Here is a 21,284-nt window from a genome sequence, read left to right as displayed (position 1 = left end):
ATTAAAACACTACTTAAAAAAATAAGTTTTATTCAATCAAAATACACATCACAAGCATTAATAGTTTTCTTCTAATAGGACATTAAATATTTCATTTTTATAAAATTCATCATTTGCTAGGCTGTATAAACTGTTCAAACCCTCCAATTACTGTTTTTCAACTGGAGAATATGAAGTTTCTTAGAAAAATCTCCAAATGATGAAAACTACACCAGTTCACTGGATAAAGTTCTGGTGACTACAATGTAAACAACAGAATTGAATAATTCAATTAACTTTGCTTTAGTGGCTTGTGACATGTGACACCAGTGCTGTCATGTAAAAGTGTGGGTTCATGTTTATTAACCGAAGGACTATAATCAAAATTTTCATGCATAATTTAAATTTCTTGGCAATATTGCTGCTGCTGTCATTTCACCAAGGTTTAAATTATCCCTTTTGCAGGTCACCACATAGTCTTCAGAACTTTTTTGGTCACAACGATGGTTCAAGTTTGGGAGATTTACCAACATCCAACCATTGTATAAATTATTATCAATTGTCATATAGAATCCCTTTTTTGGGTCACAGGTTATGATCCGCTCCAAAAACAGGCTTCTCTTGTTTCAAATCTTAATGAGTGCACCTCCAACTGTCTCCATTCGTAATCATCTCTCAAAGAGAATACTCTCAGGTCCATTTTGACTCTTTCCCCAGTCACAGCGGAAACTCCTGTCTGCTGCAGGGCCTCGAACTGTGAGTAAGCTCTCATCTTGGCTCTTAATTGACCTTTGCTTAAAACGGATTTTGAACTCCCCTGAGGCTCATTTTTAATCTTAATAATCTTTAATCTTAATAAGATCCCCAGAACGAGATTTTTCAACCCACCACTCTTTTGCCAGCAGAGCCCTCTAAGGCCAAATTGATGTTTCTACCTATCTCATTTGCAATATGTCCCTGGTTTGAAATGATATTAAGAAAAGTATTCACAATTCTTCTGAGGATACTGTATTATTTATTTCTCTGGAAAACAATAACAAAACAACTCAATAATCAAATTGAAGAGTGAAGAGCATAATACTGTTATATTTCTAAATAGCACAACTAAAAAGTCCTTTATGACAACTCTACTAACTGTAGTCAATTTTCAACTGATCTAATGTTAGCAATTTCATGTGGTACAATCCACAAGTTAATCAATACTTATTGAACATCTACTATATGCTAACATCTGTCTCATGTCTGTACAGACATCCTGGAAAGACTGAGTTGATAATATGAAGGTCACTAATTTCAAGGGCCCTAATATGGGACGAATCTGGTGTCATACTCTATTATTTTTTAAAACACTCATTAAAATGTATGCTTTCTTCCATGTTTTAGCTACATATATTCTTTCTGAAAACATGTTAAATGGATCCTCAAATATTTTTTTGAACTAAATATTTAATTTGATATTGCCGAAGTTCATTACTGGAATACACTTGACCCTTGAACAACGCGGGGGCTAGGGGTGCCGACCCCCTAACAGTCAAAAATCTGAATACAACTTTATAGTCAGCCCCCCAAAGCTGTGGTTCCGCATCCTGGGATTTAATCAACCGTGGATCATGTAGTACTATAGTATGTGTTTATTGAAAATCAGTGCGCCCATGCAGTTCAAACCTGTGTTGTTCAAGGGTCAACTGATACATTTTTCAACGATTCTAACTTTTAAAAGTCAAAACTTGCCTACATTTGCTATATATTATCTTGAAGCTTCAAGAGGCTTTTATGTTCATGATTACAAACTAAAATTTATTTGTATATTACTTTCTAATGCACCCCATATACATTATTCTTATTTAAGATAGCAAACAAAAACAATACAGTTTGCATTAGCAATGAAGTGGTTATTAATAAAAACTAAAAGGTAAATAATTTTTTGTGTGTGCATTTAAAAAAATAATGTAAAACATTAAAATCCTGTGTCACTGAACCTCTGTAATACACAGGAGAAAAAAACCACTGTAGTTAATGCCTGTGATTAAGCATCACTGCCTACTGCAGGGGGACCAAAAGTTTCTCTAGTGCGCATTAACTGGACATCTTTGTCAGCCATACAGGTATCACAGCCCCATACTGCTGATGCTTCTGCTGTTAGGAGGCCATAAGCTGTTTCAGTCATTCCAGTGCAGATCCGATGAAACCATTTCTGACAAGAGGCTTCACATAAGATGGCATCCTGATCATCATTCACTTCATTTGTACAAATTCCACAAGGATACACTGGGTCAGAAGAAGAATGCCCATGACGGCTTGGGTGGAGAGAGGATTTACTGCTTTTCTCAGTGGTGCATGTATCTGCGGCACCTCTAGGTTGTCGTGGCTTATTCTGTGTCCCGTTTGCATGGCTGTTGTTTGTAGCTTCAGTGCTACTCGAACGGCTATTCTCTTGATTTACAACATTGTTTCGATTAACATTTTTTAATTCAATATTACTCTGATTCACTGTGTCATCCATATTTAAGTGAGGTGGATGAGCAGAGGAATTTTGATTAGTGTTTTTGGTTGCTCCTTGACTAAAGTCTTGTTTTGGGGGTGGTGCTTTTGCTTGACCAAAAGTGTTTGGGGGAGGAATAAAAGAATGATTAGATTCTAACGGAGAACTAAAATTTGAATTATTTCCAGGGACAAAGTTAGATGCCAAGTCAGGGTTAGATATTTGGCTAGCATTCTGTGGAGGAATCTGATTGAAGTTTTCAGCAGGATTTTGTCTAAAATGTTGATTAGGCATGTTAACATTCTGACTTAATGCATTATTATAAGATGGGTTTCCAAAACTCGAATTATCATGTGGCCCAAAATTAAAAGCATGAGGTCGATTAAAACCCATGCCCAAAGGATTCTGAGGAAATGGGTGTGGCTGATTCCTGAGTGAGTAAGGACCACAGTATGGGGAAGACATTCTTGGAGGAACGTGAGGTGGCATTCTGAATGTGCTGTAGCCTCCAAAGCCAGGATAACCAGGACCAAGATATGGATTTGACGAAGGTAGTGGTTTATAGGAAATAGTATTGTAGTTGTCATCAAATGGATTAGCAGCCACTAGATGGTCAGAGTTTGGATTTGGTGGTGGAGCATACTCAGACAATGGAGGAAAAGAAGGCCCCTGAAATGAAAATGTAAAATACAATGTTTTGACCAAAGAAGTCATAAATGTTAACATTTATGAACTTAGTTTTAAATTTCTTTTGAAGTGTTACAAAAATTTAATTCTTCACCTGACCTTTCAATTCCAAATAATGTTTATATTTATATTTAATGATAAAACTGTGCAGGTTTCTTTCATTTAGGAAAGGAAATAAGGTGTACTTTTTTGAGCTCAAATCAATTGTTACAAACTCTAGAAGTATTCAGCCTTCAAAAGAAGCTTCATTACCATAATTTTCATTGAATATGCTTGCCTGTAACTCTAGAATTTTTCACTTAAATTTTAACTAAAAATACCTTTATACCTTCAAACAGCCATAAAATTAAATAACAGTAAACAGGATCTAAATTTTTTTCCCTAGCTTAACTTCAGAGAGTTAGCTACTAAAGTATTCCCAAAGCACTAAGGCCTAGGCCTCAGACTGGAAAAATAAACTGCCAGTTTTAGTCACAACTGCAAGTTTAACAGTGTGGCCAAAATGGAAAAAGGTAATCTGTACACATTTCATACTTACTTGCAGTCTTTATAATAAAAACAGTGCTTCAAATTTATAGAGGATAAAACCAAGAAAGTCTGTATTTATAACTGTTTATTACAACCAAAGGTTTCAGACAAAAGATGCTTCCACCATGATTGCTTCATGATATGTACATACTACTGATTTATTATAATAGTTGAACATTACTCCAAGTTAAACTTGTGTCCATATATTTTTAAATCTTTTCATAAAACTACAGGCATCTATTCCTTTTAAATTAGCTTTAAGAATAAGCATTTTAATTTATCTGCTTACACTTCCTTCTTGCAATATTCACTCTAGGCTTACAGTCCAATAATAGCCACTAGTTGCAAAGCAAAAAAAACCCCCAAAAACAAATCACTGCAGAATTCACTACTAGGTTCTGAATTAGGATAGGAAACAAAACCCATGACGAAAGTTAAATTTACCTCATAGCCTGATCATATCAGTGAAGAAAAACTGTTATTAAAGGAAATGCCAATTTACCTGGGTATTTGTCTTGCGCTTTTTCTTATCTGGGCTTCCTAGTTGTACACCTGGTCCTCCTAACCCATCCAGTCCACTATCACCACCTAAAAATAAATAAATAAATAAATCCAGATAATATTTCTACTTATCAGTGAAATTTATATCTCTCATAGCAATATCTATTATAGCTGTTACTATGTTTTCTATTTTTATTAGATAAAAGCAATACTAAGTTCTTATTATCTTTGTTCTTCAAAAAGTCTTCCCTATAAGCTCAGCCAGAATCAGTCATTCACCTCTACCCCATAGCATTTTTTATTATTCTTTCAGTGAAAAAGTAATTCTCCATCCCACCCTCAAACCTTCAGTCATCTGGTTTCCTATCCCTGAAGCAAACACTGTTGCTAGTTTCTGATCTATCTTTCCAAAGATAATCTAGATAAATTCCAGCATATCTCTGGGGAGTACACAAACAATGGCATGCTTAGTATGGAACAATGGTCTGTACCTTGCTTTCTTACTTGGAAACCATTCCATGTCATTACATATAGAACTGCTCCATTCTCTAATAACTGAGTAGTTCACAGTATGATTATACCATAATTCATTAAACTAGTCCCCTCCCTATTGATGGATATTTTGATTGTTTTCAAACCTTTGCTGTTCTGCAATGAAAATCCATGTATCAATGTCTTTACACTCATGTAAAAGTCATTCCTAGGACTGGAATTATGGCATCAGAGGTATGTGCCTCTTAATTCTGAAAGGTATTGTCAAAATACAACAATGTATGTGAGTATGATTTTCTCAATACGATCAAGCAAAAGCAAAAGCTTGACTGTGAATCTAAGAAGTTTAAAAAAAACATGGGATTTTCTTCCATTAAAAAACACACTTTTTATTACAGAGAATTCTGAACATATACAAAAGCAGACAGAATAAAATTATGTACACATATATGTAGATACACATTTGTAGTAAACTATAATACATATTTGTAATAGATTAATAAATAAATAAATCCAATGAGCTGACAGAGAATTATAGGAGACTTGCTCATACATGTGGATTCCGAGAAAGAGATATTTAAACTGAGACCTAAAAGATGATAAGAAATCTCTCATATGAAGAGCAGAACGAAAAGCCTCTAGGCAGAGAGAATAAATAGAAAGGAGCTTGAATGTGTCATGTCTGAGACATTTAAAAGAGGCCAGTGTGTTACAGAACTCTGGTCTGGAGAGCACCTTTAGAAGAGGCTAAAGAGACAGGCAGGGACCAGATCATTTTAAAGTGTCATGAACTGAATGCTCGTGTCCCCGCACAATTCATATGTTGAAGCTCTGCCCCCTAATGTGATAGTATTTGGAGGTGGGGGCTTTTGGAGGTAATTAGGGTTACATTAGGTCATGAGGGTAATGGGATTAGTGGCCTTATAAGAAGAGAAAGTGAACTCTCTCTCTCTCTCCACACCCCCTTCCTCCCTTCCACCCTCCCTCCTCCCACATGCAAACAGTGGGAAAGGCCATAGGAGGACAAAGCAAGAAGATGGGCATCTATCTACAAGCCAGGAAGACAGCCCTCACCAGGAGCTGACAAACTGGATGGCACCTTGATCTTGGACTTCCTAGCACCAGACTGAGAAAATAAATTTCTGTTGTTTAAGCCACCCAGTCTATGGCATTTTGTTATGGCAGTGCAAGCCAACTGAGACATAGAGCCTTATAGTTTATGGTAAGGAATTTGGATTTTATTTTAAGAACAGTGGATGATCATTTAAGGATTTTGGGCAGGAAAGTAACACGATTTATGTTTTTAAAAGATTACATTAGCAATTGTGCTGAGAATAAACTGGTGATGGGAATGGGGTAGAAGCAGGGAGACCAGTAATGATATCTTTACAATAGTAGTTCAGGAAAAGAAATGGTACTTGGCAATAAAGAGAAATCAGCGTGCTGGCGAGAGTTCCACACATAACAAAAATGCAAAGCAGATTTCTGTAAGAGCTATTTAGAAGAAGTTTAAATATTGTGGAGGTAAAAAACTATGACAACAATAAAATTTTAGTAAGGATTCTGGATGTTAAATTAATATCTAAACATCAAAAGCTTTCATTTTACAAACTATAACCAGTTAAAAGATAAAGTAGAAGATAAGCTTTCATTAAAAGGAACAAAACTAAACTAAAATAGCTAGCAATAAATTTAAGAAATGCTAGCAGCCCTATTTACAATAGCCCGGAGATGGAAACAACCTAAGTGTCCATCATCGGACGAATGGATAAAGAAGATGTGGCACATATATACAATGGAATATTAGTCATAAAAAGAAATGAAATTGAGCTATTTGTAATGAGGTGGATGGACCTAGAGTCTGTCATACAGAGTGAAGTAAGTCAGAAAGAGAAAGACAAATACTGTATGCTGACACATATATATGGAATTTAAGAAAAAAAATGTCATGAAGAACATAGGGGTAAGACAGGAATAAAGACACAGACCTACTAGAGAATGGACTTGAGGATATGGGGAGGGGGAAGGGTAAGCTGTGACAAAGTGAAAGAGTGGCATGGACATATATACACTACCAAACATAAGGTAGATAGCTCGTGGGAAGCAGCCGCATAGCACAGGGAGATCAGCCCGGTGCTTTGTGACCGCCTGGAGGGGTGGGATAGGGAGGGTGGGAGGCAGACGCAAAAGGGAGGGGATATGGGAACATATGTATATGTATAACTGATTAAATTTGTAAAAAAAAAAAAAAAAAATTTAAGAAATGCACAAGATCAGTATGAACAAAAACTTTTTTAAAGCCCTATTGAGGGACAAAGAGGAAGACTTCTAATAAGTGGAAAGGTACTCCCTGTTCTGGCTAGCCATCTAGAACAAAATAATACTGTTTTTATTTAGCTCACATATTATCCCAGATAGGCTGGTTGTGCCCTCCTGAGAGACATCAGCACCTGGTGTTTGAGTCCCAGGCCCACAGGGCCCATCCTCTAACCCCACAGGCATTCATACCAGCCTAAGCAGCAACCCCTTCTCAGAGACCTGAGTTTAAACTCCACAGGGACCCTCTTGTGAGTTTATATATTTTAATAATTCCAACCTCTTTCCTATGTCCTTCAGCCTTAAGAATGGTAGCTGCTTCCCACAGTTGTTACCTCTGTAAAAACTTTAGTATCCTATTTTGCCAGTTTAATATCTGTTAACAATACTTTATATCAAATTCTTTCCATTAAAAGTAACTAGTCTGGGGCTTCCCTGGTGGTGCGGTGGTTGGGAGTCCGCCTGCCGGTGCGGGGGACACGGGTTCGAGCCCTGGTCCGGGAGGATCCCGCATGCCGCGGAGCAGCTGAGCCCGTGCACCACAACTACTGCGCCTGCGCTCTAGAGCCCGTGAGCCACAACTGCTGAGCCTGCCTGCCGCAACTACTGAAGCCCACCCGCCTGGAGCCCGTGCTCCACAACGGGAGAGGCCACCGCAGTGAGAGACCCGTGCACCACAACGAGGACCCAACACAGCCATGGATAAATAAATAAATAAATTTAAAAATAACTAGTCTGGTTTCTGTCTCCTGACTAGACCCTGACTGATACATATTTCAAACACCTCCCAGGCTGAAAATAGCATTACTCCTACGTTAACATCATTCCAGAGATTTAGCTTACTACCTACCTACTTTTCCTCCTGTGTATAAATTTGTGATAGTAATACCTTTACAAAAATGGGCTATTATTTTTTAAATAAAAGCATTAAATTTTAACTTTATTAGAATAAAGGAAAAAGAAATAAATTACACTGAAGAATATGCTAAATGTTTCTTCACCAGAAGAGAAATTTTTTTTTTTTTTTTTTTTTTTTTTTTGCGGTATGCGGGCCTCTCACTGCTGTGGCCTCCCCCGTTGCGGAGCACAGGCTCCGGACGCGCAGGCTCAGCGGCCATGGCTCACGGGCCCAGCCGCTCCGCGGCATATGGGATCCTCCCAGACCGGGGCACGAACCCGTATCCCCTGCATCGGCAGGCGGACTCTCAACCACTTGCGCCACCAGGGAGGCCCCAGAAGAGAAATTTTTGAAAATAATTCTCTAAGGCTAAGAAAAGACATCAAGAAAAACATTAAGTTGGAGAAATTATGGTTTTTCTTTTTTCAATCTTTAGATGGTGTCAAGTGACTTCCTGCTTTGAAAGTTGAGGAGAGTATAGTATCACATCTTATTCTACGTTTTCCCTCCCTAAATTTAGCAGGGTATTTTCTATCTCTAGATTCTTCATTTCAGGTAAATTTTCTTTTCTCATATCTTTGAATACTTTTTTCCACTCTATTTGTTGAGTGCTCTATTTCAGGGGTACTAATTATCATTATGCTGGGGAGATTTTTTAGCTCCATACCTATTAGCTCATCTGACTAGTCTTTTTCATCTGCACTTAATCTGATTATCTGAAGTTTTTCTATTATGTAACTTAATTGTTAACTATCTTTATTCTGTTTCTAATTTGTAATTTATTTGTTCTCTATATATGTTGTTTTAGTCAATTTATTTCCTTAGGTCTGCAATTTACCCTTCTTCTGTGTTTTAATATTATCTTGTCTTTGAGCTCTTATTTTATTTAAGTTCTACAACTTGAAGTACATGTGAGTTATTTCCTTCTGTCCTGTAGGTTATGGGTTCTTCATCTTCTGCATGCTCTTTCTCTTTTTATTCTTTGTGTGTCAGTTCACTAGTTTGCTACAGTATGTTTACATAATTATCGTGCTTTTATTTTTATCTTGTAACTTTGCCCAGACCTTTAAGCTCTGATTTAATGTGCGTAACTTTGACTCCCTTTTATTCTTATCTAAGATTGTTTGCCTGGCTTAAATGGTTTGCATCTATTTAGATAATCATATGATGTCCTTTACATTATTTATTTTTATAAATTTATTTATAAATTTATTTATTTATTTATTTATGGCTGTGTTGGGTCTTCTCTAGTTGTGGCGAGCGGGGGCTACTCTGTTGTGGTGCGTGGGCTTCTCATTGCAGTGGCTTCTCTCGTGGAGCACCGGCTCTAGGCGCACGGGCTTCAGTAGTTGTGGCACGTGGGCTCAGTAGTTGTGGTTCGTGGGCCCTAGAGCACGCGGGCTTCAGTAATTGTGGCACTCAGGCCTAGTTGCTCCGCAGTGTGTGGGATCTTCCTGGACTAGGGCTCGAACCCGTATCCCTTGCATTGGCAGGTGGATTCCTAACTACTGTGCCACAAGGGAAGTCCCCTTTACATTATTTTAATGTTGAACCCAGCCTGACATTCCTATGTTAGTAAACCCAACTTACTAATTTTTATATGAATGCTATATTTATGTGACTGGATATGCTAATATCCTCTTTATAATGCTTGCCTATGTTAGTAAGATTAACTTCTTGTGTTTCCTTGAAACATCCAGGCTCTTAATCCTAAGATTTTGTTAAATGCACATCTACCTAGTCAGGGGGTGCAGTAACCCATTCACATGGGAGGATTCCCTTGAGTCCTCTGATTCAATTTGTATCCCTGAAGGCTTCTTTTCTGACAGAGAGTCCTTTAAAAACAACAAAAACTTCCCGTTTCACTCATTTTTTTTCTCACTCAAAGGAGTGAGAAGACAAAACTACTCATTTAATTTGCTTTTCCCCAGACTTGAAGTTATTAGTAATTCTCAACATTTTGTAAATCACCAGCAGCTTCCAAGGGGCAGGGATTGTTTTAGAAGCCTAAAACAGTGATCCAGATTTCACCCTGTTCCAGATTTATGTTACCGGGCTATGCCACTTCCCTTGTTTGCTGCTATCGCTGACATTTTTGCTGTTTTTTAAAACTGTTTTGGTTCATTTCACTTGAAATTTAGAAGAGAATCTGTACGGCAGCTTTGTTCTACCATCTTAGAAGTTTATATCTGTATCTATGTTCTTTCACTTAATCTTCATAACAAACCTATGAGGAGAGTCATCCCTATTTTAAAAAAAGAAAGAAAAAGCAATGGAATTGTAAAGGTATGGATCATACCCGTGGTAAAAAAGCAGCTATGAAATCTAAAACTAGTATTTGTTTTTCTTTTGCTTCTAGATGTACAATTCAGTGGGTTTTGAGCATATTCACCAGGCTGTGTAACCATTATCACTATTTAATTCCAGAACATTATCAGCACCCCAAAAAGAAACCCCATACCTGTTAGCCATATAATATGTGGCTTTGAGTTTGGCTTCTTTCACTTAGCATAACATTTCTGATGTTCAACCATGTAATTTTATGTATTAGTATTTCATTCTTTTTTATGGCTGAACAATATTCCACATTATGTTTATCCAGTTGTCAGCTGGTGAACATTTGGGTTGTTTCTATTTTGGAGGGATCATGAATAATGCATTTATGCACACATTTTTAAATGAATATATGTTTTCAATTCTCTTGGGTATACACCTAGGAGCGGAATTGCCGGGCCACATAGTATCTCTATGATTAACATTTTGAGGAACTGCCCAGCCGTTTTCCACAGTGGCTGCACCATTTTATGTTCCCACCTCTAAAGTCTGACAGTTCTAATTTCTTCACATTCTCCCCAAGATTTATAGTTTTTTTTTAATATAGTGACTCTAGTGAGTATGAAGTGGTATCTCCTTGTGCTTTTAATTTGCATTTCCAAAATTACTAATGATGTTGAGCATCTTTACATGTATTTATTGACCATTTCTTTATCTTCTTTGAAGAAATGCCTATTCAAGTTCTCTGCCTATTTTTTAGTTAGAGTGTTTGTCTTTTCTGTTAAGTTTTAAGAACTCTTTATGTATATATTAAGGATACTAGAATCATCCAATGTAAAACACATAAGTTTTTAATTTTGATGAAGTTCAGATTATTTATTTTTGTTTTGTTGCTTGGATAAAACTAGGTTTATCTGCTTCTAATATAGTAGTTTGCCTCCCTAAGATCTTACACATATACTGTCTTCCTCAGTGGCCCACAAAAGGCAAAAATGGAAACTTCTGGTTCAAACTAAAGGAACTCCTATCTTAATATAATCAATAAAAAACACTGAATCACTATGTTGTACACCTGAAACTAATATAATATTGTAAATAAACTAAACTTTAATTTTTTAAAAAAAACTATAAACAGGGAAAAATATAAACATTCATTAAATTAAAATATAGTTGTGACCATTAAAAAAATTTTTTTAATAAAAAAATGACAAAGGGACTCCTATCTTTTAATTTTAATTTGACATGGTAATCCCATTTGAATAGATGGTAAGTAAAGAACTAAGAGAGAGATCCAGTGCACTCCTCAAGGTCATTCATTCAAAATCATATGGTTCAGGAATGGTTAAACTACTTAACCAATGTATAACTTTCAGCAGCCTATATACACTGAACTAATGAGTTCATATTAACAATTTGTATGCAGTTTTCCATAACAGTATATACTAACATACTGAACAGAGAAATGTGTTGTTCTTGAATCTGAATACCTAGAAATTCTGTGGAAAAGAATTAGTAATGGGCTTGAGGTCAAATAATAAAGTGGCTATATAAATAAACAAAAGGTCCAAACATCTAAGTCCTGTCCTTCCTAACATTTGTTATGGGTATTTCATTATAACAGAAGTATCAACAGAAAAAGGTAATTCTTTTTTTTTTTTTTTTTTTTTTTGCGGTACATGGGCCTCTCACTGTTGTGGCCTCTCCCGTTGCGGAGCGCAGGCTCTGGACGTGCAGGCTCAGCGGCCATGGCTCACGGGCCCAGCCACTCCGCGGCATGTGGGATCCTCCCGGACTGGGGCACGAACCCGTGTCCCCTGCTTCGGCAGGCGGACTCTCAACCACTGCGCCACCAGGGAAGCCCCCCTTAATAACTTTTGATACCAAAGCGTCTCTCTATCTGCTCTACATATCTGCTGCGGCTGACTCTGCAAGGTAAACCATGAACATTCAGCCAGAAGTTGAAAGTTGTGGGGCACAGAACCAAGAAAAGGGGAACTTCCAAATCTTGTTGTAACAGTGGCTACTCTGATCCTTCTGTTAATAATTGAATTTCTTCAACTCATCTCTTCACTCCTACCTTCCCAGAGCCCTCCGAATGCACAAGGCGGAAGAGAAGTGGGAAAGGGTGATATCAACAATAAAAAAGAAACCTCTCTCATCTTAAGGAATTTTATCTATATATTATCACTTTTCATTATGCCAATCAATCTCAATTAAGCACAAAAATAGTTTTACCTCTCCTTTTACCCTTTAACCTTTATTTAGAGCTGGAAGCTTAAGTTGTTTCTCTACTTGTAGTCTTAGAGGAGAGTCCAACCTACTAAATGATACAATTTTTTCCCCATCTACAGACGCTACAAATCAATGATTTTTTGATATGAAATCCGTTTGTAAGTATAAAATCATTCTTTTATTTGTAAGTACTTTTTATTTTGTAAAGAGTGGATTATTTACTTTAGGCCTTTTATGCATTTTTTTTTTTAGGTCTAGTTACAACTTCTTTATTCTTCCTATTAAAGACTCAATCTATTTTGGTCCCATGTCCTTAAAAGGGAGTGAAGGCATTATTCTGTACACTAGATAGCAGTGTGCCTTTAATATATTTTAAAATTTCCTTTATTAAACTCACTTTATTCACAATAATGGTTTGGTTTGTGACAGTGACTCTTCTCATAAGTAATGTGACTACATTATTTTAAAATATTTTATAATCAACATTTTCCTTTAAAGAGACTTGCTTCATCATTATTCCAAATAAGTGTTTATTTTAATATGTGTATGTGGTATAAGGATGTATTCTAGGCTGATTAAATGACTCAAACCAGGTTTGTTTTCCCCCAAAATTCATGTTGAAATCCTAATCCTCATTATGATGGTATTAGGAGATGGGGCCTTGGATAGGTGATTAGGTCATGTGGGCTCTGCCCTTATAAAGCAGTTCTGGGAGATTTAGTGCCCTTATATAACAGACCTGAGAGAGTTCCCTAGCCCCTTCCGCATGTTAGGACAGGGTGAGAAAGACTGTTGTCTATGAACCACGAAGTGGGTCTTCATCAGACACCGAATCTGCTGGCACCTTGATCTTGGACTTTCTAGCCTCCAGAATTGTAAGAAATAAAATGTTTGTTGTTTACAAGCCACCCAGTCTATGGTATTGTTACAGCAGCCCAAACGGACTAAGACAGTGCCTAACACATTGCCTGGCACACAATGGGTACTCAATTATTAGTTCTCATTTTGCTTTCCTTTAGACTAAACTATACCACTAGTGCACTTCATTTCAGCTTCTATAGTATTTATCATCCTATCAAAATATGTAATAGCCAGCCGTGTCAGCACAATCAGTAGACACTCAAGTATCAGTTTTTCACAACAGCACAGAAGTCTGGGATATAATGTCCGTTTACTCTACCGTTTACTATGGATGTGAACATCTTAGCTAACAGCTTTATCTTCACCTGAAACACATACTTCTGTAATACTGGTCTCTACTATGGAATGGAAATATTGTGAATTAATATGTGAATATAGTATTGTATGAATTCCATTAAGCATTTGGCAAAATGGCCTTATATGATTGAAATGAAAAAGACATTATTTCCTTTTAGAATGCAAGGCAGAAAGTGTCTGCTATGTGATGCCCCAAACCTAGATCAATCTGGGCATGTACTAAATATTAAATTCAGAAAGCCCTCAACATCAGTGATTTAAAGTTTCATATATTTGTGGTTCTTGTGCCAGCTGTTCTCCCCAAACTAATGATCTTTGCATTACTGAGGTACATGAGGTTTAAGGCTGCTCACAAAGGTAAAGCTTAGAAGCGTGGGTGGACGGCATCCAAGTGTGAAGCTGACTCTACACAATAATATCAATACCTCTAATAATGGGCGGTCTCAGTGGAGCTGAAGCTTTGAGGATGAGTATCTTACCAAAGTCGGGAAAAAAGAGGGCATGCCTAGCAGAAGGAACAGAATGTGCAAAGAAAAATTTAAAGACATGAGAGATCATGACAACATCTAGAGAGGAAATGTGACTATTTCAGAACTGGAGCATGGGAGACAAGGGTAAGCATTTCATGGAATATGAAGGATCGAGGACTAAGTGGTAGGCCTGGGCCAAATAAAAATATAAGAAGGTTGGATTGGGTTAATATAAGAAGGTTGGATTTTTATCCTAAATGCAATGGGGAACCAAAGAAGAATTTTACAAAAAAGAGTAACATGACTAAATTGTGTTTGGGGAGCATTATAGCAATGGAACATATTGGCTAGGATTTGGGGCTCTAGAATTTAAGTTCTAGCTTTGCCACTTACTAGCTGGGTAAACTTGAATATGTTACTTAACCACATCTTACTTAACCTCTCTGAATATCAATTCCTCAATTATAAACCTAGAATGATGATATCAGCTAGCTTACAGGGTTATTGAGAGGATTAAGCAAGATAATCCATTTAAATTACTTAGCAAACTGTTTGGTAAGTACTCAATAGATGGTAGTTACTTACCACCAGCAGTAAGTAACGATGTGAAAAATGGGTTAAGAAAGACAAAACGGGAGGCCACTGAAACCAGTGATAGGGTTATTATAATAATCAAAGAGAAAAGCAAAACCTGAACTAAAGAAGTGGTTGTGGAAAGATTGAGGAGATGATGGGTTCAAAACATACTAAGGAGACAGATGATCTAGGACTCTGGGGCAGTGTTGAGTTGCAGTGGGGCATGGGTTTGGGTCACTAGATAAATGATCTTCATCAAGTTAGGGAATATGGGAGAAAGAGCATGCTGGAGGTCTCACAGATAGACACCTTTCATTCTACTTGTTAACAACAAAATCCATTTATCTCCCCCTCATAAATTTACTCTTCCTGTTATATATCTGACACCATTCTCATACATTTTTCTCCTCTACCTCTCTGGCTACTCCTTCGCATCCTGTTTTTCAGGGTCCTCTTTCCTCTTTTATCTCCCAAAGGTTACTGTTCCTAAAGTTGCGTTTCTCAATGCTTTTCTCTTCTCACTCTTCACTCTCTTGGGTGAGCTCATCTACTCCCAAGGCATCAATTAGTATTCACATGTTCACTGATAACTTCCAGATCTCTATTTCTGGCTCAGACCACCCGCCTCGGTCCAAACCGCGTATATCTGTTGCATACACTGCAGCATCCCAGGGGGATAGTCATTCAATGTGCTGAAAACCAAACTCGCTTCCCTGACACTCTGCCTAGCCCTTACATATGCCAATTAAAAAACAAAACAACAAAAACCCCCAATCTTTTCCTGCAGACTTTCTCTCGTCAGCTCTTCCCCTCAATTCTGTGACTGTAAATTATGATTCCTCTTCAATCTTAATCCAAATCCTCCATACACTTCTCTGATCAAGATGGTCTATATTTTTTAGTACAGTCTACTTTTAGCACTTCTGTGACATTTTTGTGTTACTATGCCATTCTAAAATACATGCTTACCTCTCCAATGTCATTTCTAACTCTGGTTAAAAGTGTTTCATCTGAGGGTGCACAGTCTTTTAAAAGCAGATAGCTACTTAATCACTTTTGCCTCATGACTAGTGAAATTTCTACTTTTACTAAAGAACTATCATTTGTTCATAGTCTAGATAGAGTTATCTTGATACTATATAGTGTTCACCATAGTTCTGATATGAGCCACTAAGTCTGCTGTCTTAACTTCTTCAGGCAAAATCAGTAATAAATCAGATATAACTGTATTTGAAACAATAAATGTGGCATTTATGTTAAAAAAAAGCATTTCATCTGAAATGAATGCTTCAACTTCCTTCTTCATCTCTAAATTTGTTTTTCTTCCTTCATTTTCTCTTTTTTTCCCCAAGACTAACTCTTCATTTGCATCCTTGTTGCTATTCCTTCTCTCATATGCAGAAACCTGATTTATGAGGAGTCTTGTCTGTCTAATGCCCAGCTTCCACAACAGCAAATGCCTAGCACATGGCAGATATTAAAAAACATGTACTGAATGCTTTATTAATGAATTATCCTCCTTTCTGTTGCTTTTTCAGTTTCTCCCCTCTCCTTCTAAATCAGGTTCTTTTGTTTGTCTACTAATATGTCTGTCATTTTTCAAGGGAGAAAAAATAAATAAAGAGAACCCATACAAACTTCCTCTTCACTCTCTTTCCAAGTTATTGGCTATGTCTTTCCTTCTATCACCAAACTTCTTTTAAATCATATCTTCACCACTTAATATTCACTACTTTGAAATGTAGTTTTCTCCCAAAAGTGCCTTCTCAAAATCACCACTAACTTCCTAGACCTTTTTCTCATCCCTCATCCTCCTTGTTGCTCTTTTTACATCATTTAAAACAAAGAACACCCACCGCTTCGTAGAACTCTCCTCCAGGAAGCCTTCCTTGACTCCCTTAAAGATAGGTTATATACGTTCCTTTATTTCCTGTAGATTATCACAGCATTTATCATGCTGTTTGTAAATGATTACTTATTTGTCAGTATCCCAGACTACACTAAAAGTTCTTGAAGATAGGTATTATGTCTTCTTAATCAATGTATTCCCACTGTCTGGCACTATAACTGCCCAACAAATATTTGTTGAATAAACGAATGAATAGCATCATCAGATCAACATCTAAGAGTTCTAAAAATACTGGATAATGGGAGTGTTGGTTAAAATAAGGAAAAAGGGCAAGTAAAAGTGGTGGGAGGGGCTATGGACAAACCAAAAGCAGCATAACGATACGAATCAGTTCCTTCATGTATTCACTGATTCATTCATTTGATATTTACTGTGAGCAAGGGAATTAGGAAAGAAACAGAAAGATAATCAAGATATTGCACCTATCCTCATGGATCTGTCTTACAATCCAGGGCTGAGGGTTTGGGGAGTGGTAAGAACTGGTAGGAAATAGGAGTAAGATACTTTGCCACTAAATAGCAATTCTGAATCTCATATTAAGATATCAGGACAGGGACTTCCCTGGTGGTGCAGTGGTAAGACTCCAGGCTCCCAATGCAGGGGGCTCGGGTTCGATCCCTGGTCAGGGAACTAGATCCCACATGCATGCTACAACTAAGAGTTCGCATGCCACAGCTGAGGAGCTGGCAAGCCACAACTTAGGAGCCTGCCTGGCACAACTAAGACCCAGCGCAACCAAATAAATAAATATTAAAAAAATAAAATTAAAATAAATAAATAAACTATCAGGACAAGTTTGGAAAACCACCAATCAGCTTCCTCTGGTCCACTTACCTTCACAATCTAGGTCTACCAGCAGCAGTTCTCAAACTTTAGTGTACATAAGGAACACCGGGGGAGCTTGTTAAAGATGCAAAGAAATCTCTCAGAAATTCTGATTCTGTGGGTCCGGGAAGCTACGTTTTGAATAAGCATCCTAGGGGATTACGATGCTTTTGGTCTACAAAGTCCTTAGTCATTCACATTGTCATAATTTTGCCATATCTGAGTTATGTCTATAATATTTTCTAGTAATTCCTTTAAATTTAAAAAATATATAGGTCTTTCTCTATATAGACAGATATACGCAGATATGTCTATCTATATCTTGGTCTTATCCTAAGCAAAAGGTTTGATAACTTATATTTTTGATAATACACATGAAATAAATACATAACCATTAAAAAGTCTGATTATATATGTATCATTGGATAAGAAACAGTTTGAGAAGCATTGTTCAAGAGATTATGCTCTGCAAACACCACATTCTACATGCAGTCTGATGATATAAATTATAACTAGAAGCTCCAGGGCAGTGAAGTTCAGCAGAATTGTGCTTCGGAAGAGCTCATGTAGATAATCTGGTACCTTTTATGGATTATAAAATAATTTTAAAATGTTTTAAAAATTAATGTTCTAATTAGTACAAAGTGACATCATAAAAACCCCTCTTCATATTGGCTTTTTATTTTAAAAAGTGCTTTGTCGTTTTTCTGGTACTTGACTCTCAGAATATTCTTGAGCTGACAACTAAGTCAACTTCCAACAACTAGGGCCTCAAACTTAAAACCAGCAGTTGTAATAAAACAAAGACAGATCTGTAGTCTTGACGCACAATAAAATACCCATCAATTTTATTTAAAATTACATTTGATTAAGACTGATAATTGAGTTCAAAGGTATAAACTTGATAAAGCTTTCTTTTCCTTCAACCCCAAAGTAATTTATAATAGTAGGCAAAATAACATGGCAAACATATCAAAGAAATAACTATCTCAGAAAGGTCTATTCCTTAAAGGCTTTGGCAAGTCATAACCACAAAGAGAAAAGAAAGTTGAAACAGAAAACCTTCACCAAATGAAAGATTGTGCTATTAAGCCTGTAAAAACAATATATTCTGCTCTAAATTATGTTTTTGCTTAAATGGCTAAGAAAATCAATCTCTAAATACTCAAGTGATGTTATTTGGATATCACATTGTCACTGTGTCACAAGCCAGTTCTATAGGTTTAATCTCTAGTCACAAGGAACAAAAACATAGATGGATGACTGTGGTCCTTGATCTCTACATCACTTAAGTCAACTGGAAATTTACCTTACTACTTACTGATTTATAAAGCACTTTATCCTGTTTGGATGAAAGGATTATTTCAATAACTTCCTAACTAGCCTCCCTGCTTTAGCCCTTGTTCTCTACAGTCTATTCTCCGCAGAACAGCCAGTTAAAAACATAAGGCAGATCACTCTTCTGCACAAAACCATCCAGGCGCTATCTCAGAGTAAAAGCCCTAATCTTTTAAATGGCTCACAAGGCCAGTACACATTCACCGCATACTTCAGCTCAGCTCACACTACTCTCCCTTTGCTCACTCACAATAGCTTCTTTGCAGTTGCTTGAACACACTAGGCAAATTCCAGACCCAGGGCCTTTGCACTTGCTGTTCCTTTTGCCAACACTTCTATTCCCACACATATCCATATGGCTCTGTCACTTCCTTTGGGTCTTTGCTCAAACATCATCTTCCAGGTTAGCCCTCTTATACATAATCGCTACCTCTCCACCCCCATACATATTTTCTAACCACTCTCCCTGCTTTGATTTTCCCCATACCACTTACCATTTGACATCCTATACCATTTATTTGTTCATCATTTGTTTACCCTACAAGAGTCTGCATTCCTCCTGGGTGCAGATGGTCTTTTTGCTTTGTTCACCGCGGTATCCCAGTGCCAAAAACAGTGCCGGGCACACAGTAGATGTTCAATAAATATTTGCTTAATGAACAAACAGTATTACTTCAACTTTGGGACTTTCGGCCTGAACCCTATTGAAAGCTGGAAATAAGAGCTGGAGGATACTCCCCAAATTTCCAGACGGCACTTGGTGTCTGTGAACTTACATGCGTTATCTTTTGTCTGGCACATCGTTCCCTCTGATACTTCTTAGATAGTAAGGCAGCAGGAAAATTCCTAACTAGTGTGCAAGGAAGAAGCAAGCCAACCGTGTATAAAACTGATTTGGGGCGATTTGATTCTTATCCATAAGCCAATAGTGAAAAGCCTTTTGAATGAATATAGTTTCTCCTCTTAAGCCTAAGGAAAATAAAGCTGGATGTTTGTTGCCTTTTGGAGAACGGGAAGGGGGGCTGGGAGAGACACGGAGGCCCGGCACACCTTCTGTAAGAGCGTCAACTCTAGTGCGGTCCAACTTACTTTTTGGGGGGGGGGCGGGCAGGGCATCGTTCGTGGTCTCTGCCACGGGGTGTTTCTTTCTCACCCTCTGAGCTGCCTATTGTGCTGTGTCTGGCCAACGAGGTAAGGTGGGCGAGGAGCGGGGTATGAAGGGATGCTGAGTGCGGCTTCAACTGCCTCCTAACACAAAGTCGGGGCGGCCAGGGCTCGGCGCAGGGGACGCGGGGGACGCGCGCCTCCGACCGCAGCCCGGGCCCCGGGGCGCAGGCGGGACGCGGGCTGCGCGGAGTTAGGCCCGGACAGAGCCCCGTGGCCTCCCGGCGGGCGGGCACGCGGCCCCCCCCACGCTCCGCGGCCCCCGCGCGCCCCGTTCCCCCCGCTCCCCTCAACCCGGCGCCCTTCTCGGTTACCTCGAACTCTCTTCAGCGAAATGGGATCCTTCTCCTGTTCTGCTGACATTACAGACCGCAAAGCATGACTCCCCCCCAGGCCGCGGGAATTCGGTCTCTTTGATGCTGCGGCGGCGGCTCCTCCTCCTCCTCGCGGGGCCGCTGCGGCTGCGAGGCGAGCCTCCGAGGCGAGGCGCGGCCGAGGGCGGTGGGGACGCGGGCCGACTTTGCAAAGTTTGGGAGGAGGACGAGGCCTCGGGGCGGCCGGGCGGCGTGCTGGGGCCGGCCGGGCTCAGCGGCGGCGGCGGGAGAGCGGCCTGGGGGCGGCCCCCCGCTCGGGGCCGGCGTGTGCGGAGGACGAGTGCGCCGCCGCCGCCGCCGCCTCCTCCCACTCCTTCTTCTTCGCCGCCGCCGCCTCAGGAGCCGCTGACAGGGGAGGCGGGAGGCGGGCGGCCCGGCCCTGGCGGCGCACTCACAGCGCCCTCTGAGGATGAGGTCTGCGCTCTCGCCGCTCCCGAGTCGCAGACACAAAAGCCCCCAGCTTAGAGCCGCCTGCAAAACCCGCTCTGGGGCGGGCGAGGGACGTGGCGCGGTCCCGCGGCTTCCCCGCCCCGAGCTCCCCAGCCCCGCGCGGGGACGGACTTCGGGGGGCGGGGGCCGCTGCCTCGTCCCACGGCGCCTCCTGCCGCTGCCGCCTCGCGCTCCGCGTCGGCCCAGCCCCCACGGCCCGCGCGCGCCTCTCGCTCCACGCGGGGCTAGCGGGCCCGCGGCCCTGGGAGCCGGGGCGGGCAGCGCGCGCCGAGGGGCCGCCCCGCCCAGCCCCGCGCCGACAGGCGCCCGGCGCTCCCTCGCCGCCACCGAGCCAGAGGACGCTCAGCTCGGCGGCCGACGCGCCCCGGGCCGGCTTCTGCGAGGAAACTGCATCTCCGAACTTCTTCGGAGGCCGCAGCAGGCATCTTGGCCTCGCGGCCAGGGATCTGAAAGAGGAATGAATGAGCCGAGCAAACTTTGTACGCGGGAGCTGGAGAGTTCTCGGCGGGCAGGTGGAGACCCAGATGCCCCGACTGTGTGTCAGTGATCTGGACACCTGTTTGTGGAATGC

At 39.7% G+C, this 21,284-nt stretch overlaps 2 protein-coding genes across 2 annotated transcripts in view; both read right to left on the bottom strand.

Annotated features, from left to right (window-relative positions):
- DNAAF4 (dynein axonemal assembly factor 4) overlaps positions 1-4,260 on the bottom strand; it is a 105,738-nt gene extending 101,478 nt beyond the window's left edge. The window contains exon 1 of the mRNA XM_060097315.1: positions 4,179-4,260. The gene's annotated coding sequence lies outside the window, so the exon portion shown is untranslated. The remainder of the gene's footprint in view (positions 1-4,178) is intronic.
- On the bottom strand, positions 12-20,349 carry PYGO1 (pygopus family PHD finger 1). The gene is made up of 3 exons (XM_060097316.1): positions 20,204-20,349; positions 4,179-4,264; positions 12-3,130 (listed from the first exon to the last, which is right to left on the bottom strand). The coding sequence occupies exons 1-3, from the start codon at positions 20,250-20,252 to the stop codon at positions 2,006-2,008; spliced, it is 1,260 nt and encodes a 419-aa protein (XP_059953299.1). The 5' UTR covers positions 20,253-20,349; the 3' UTR covers positions 12-2,005.
- Between the last annotated feature and the right edge of the window lie 935 nt (positions 20,350-21,284).

This window comes from Mesoplodon densirostris, chromosome 4, assembly GCF_025265405.1.
Source record: "Mesoplodon densirostris isolate mMesDen1 chromosome 4, mMesDen1 primary haplotype, whole genome shotgun sequence".
In the NCBI taxonomy this organism is placed as follows: Eukaryota; Metazoa; Chordata; class Mammalia; order Artiodactyla; family Ziphiidae; genus Mesoplodon; species Mesoplodon densirostris.
This window is presented reverse-complemented; position numbering and strand designations above follow the sequence as displayed.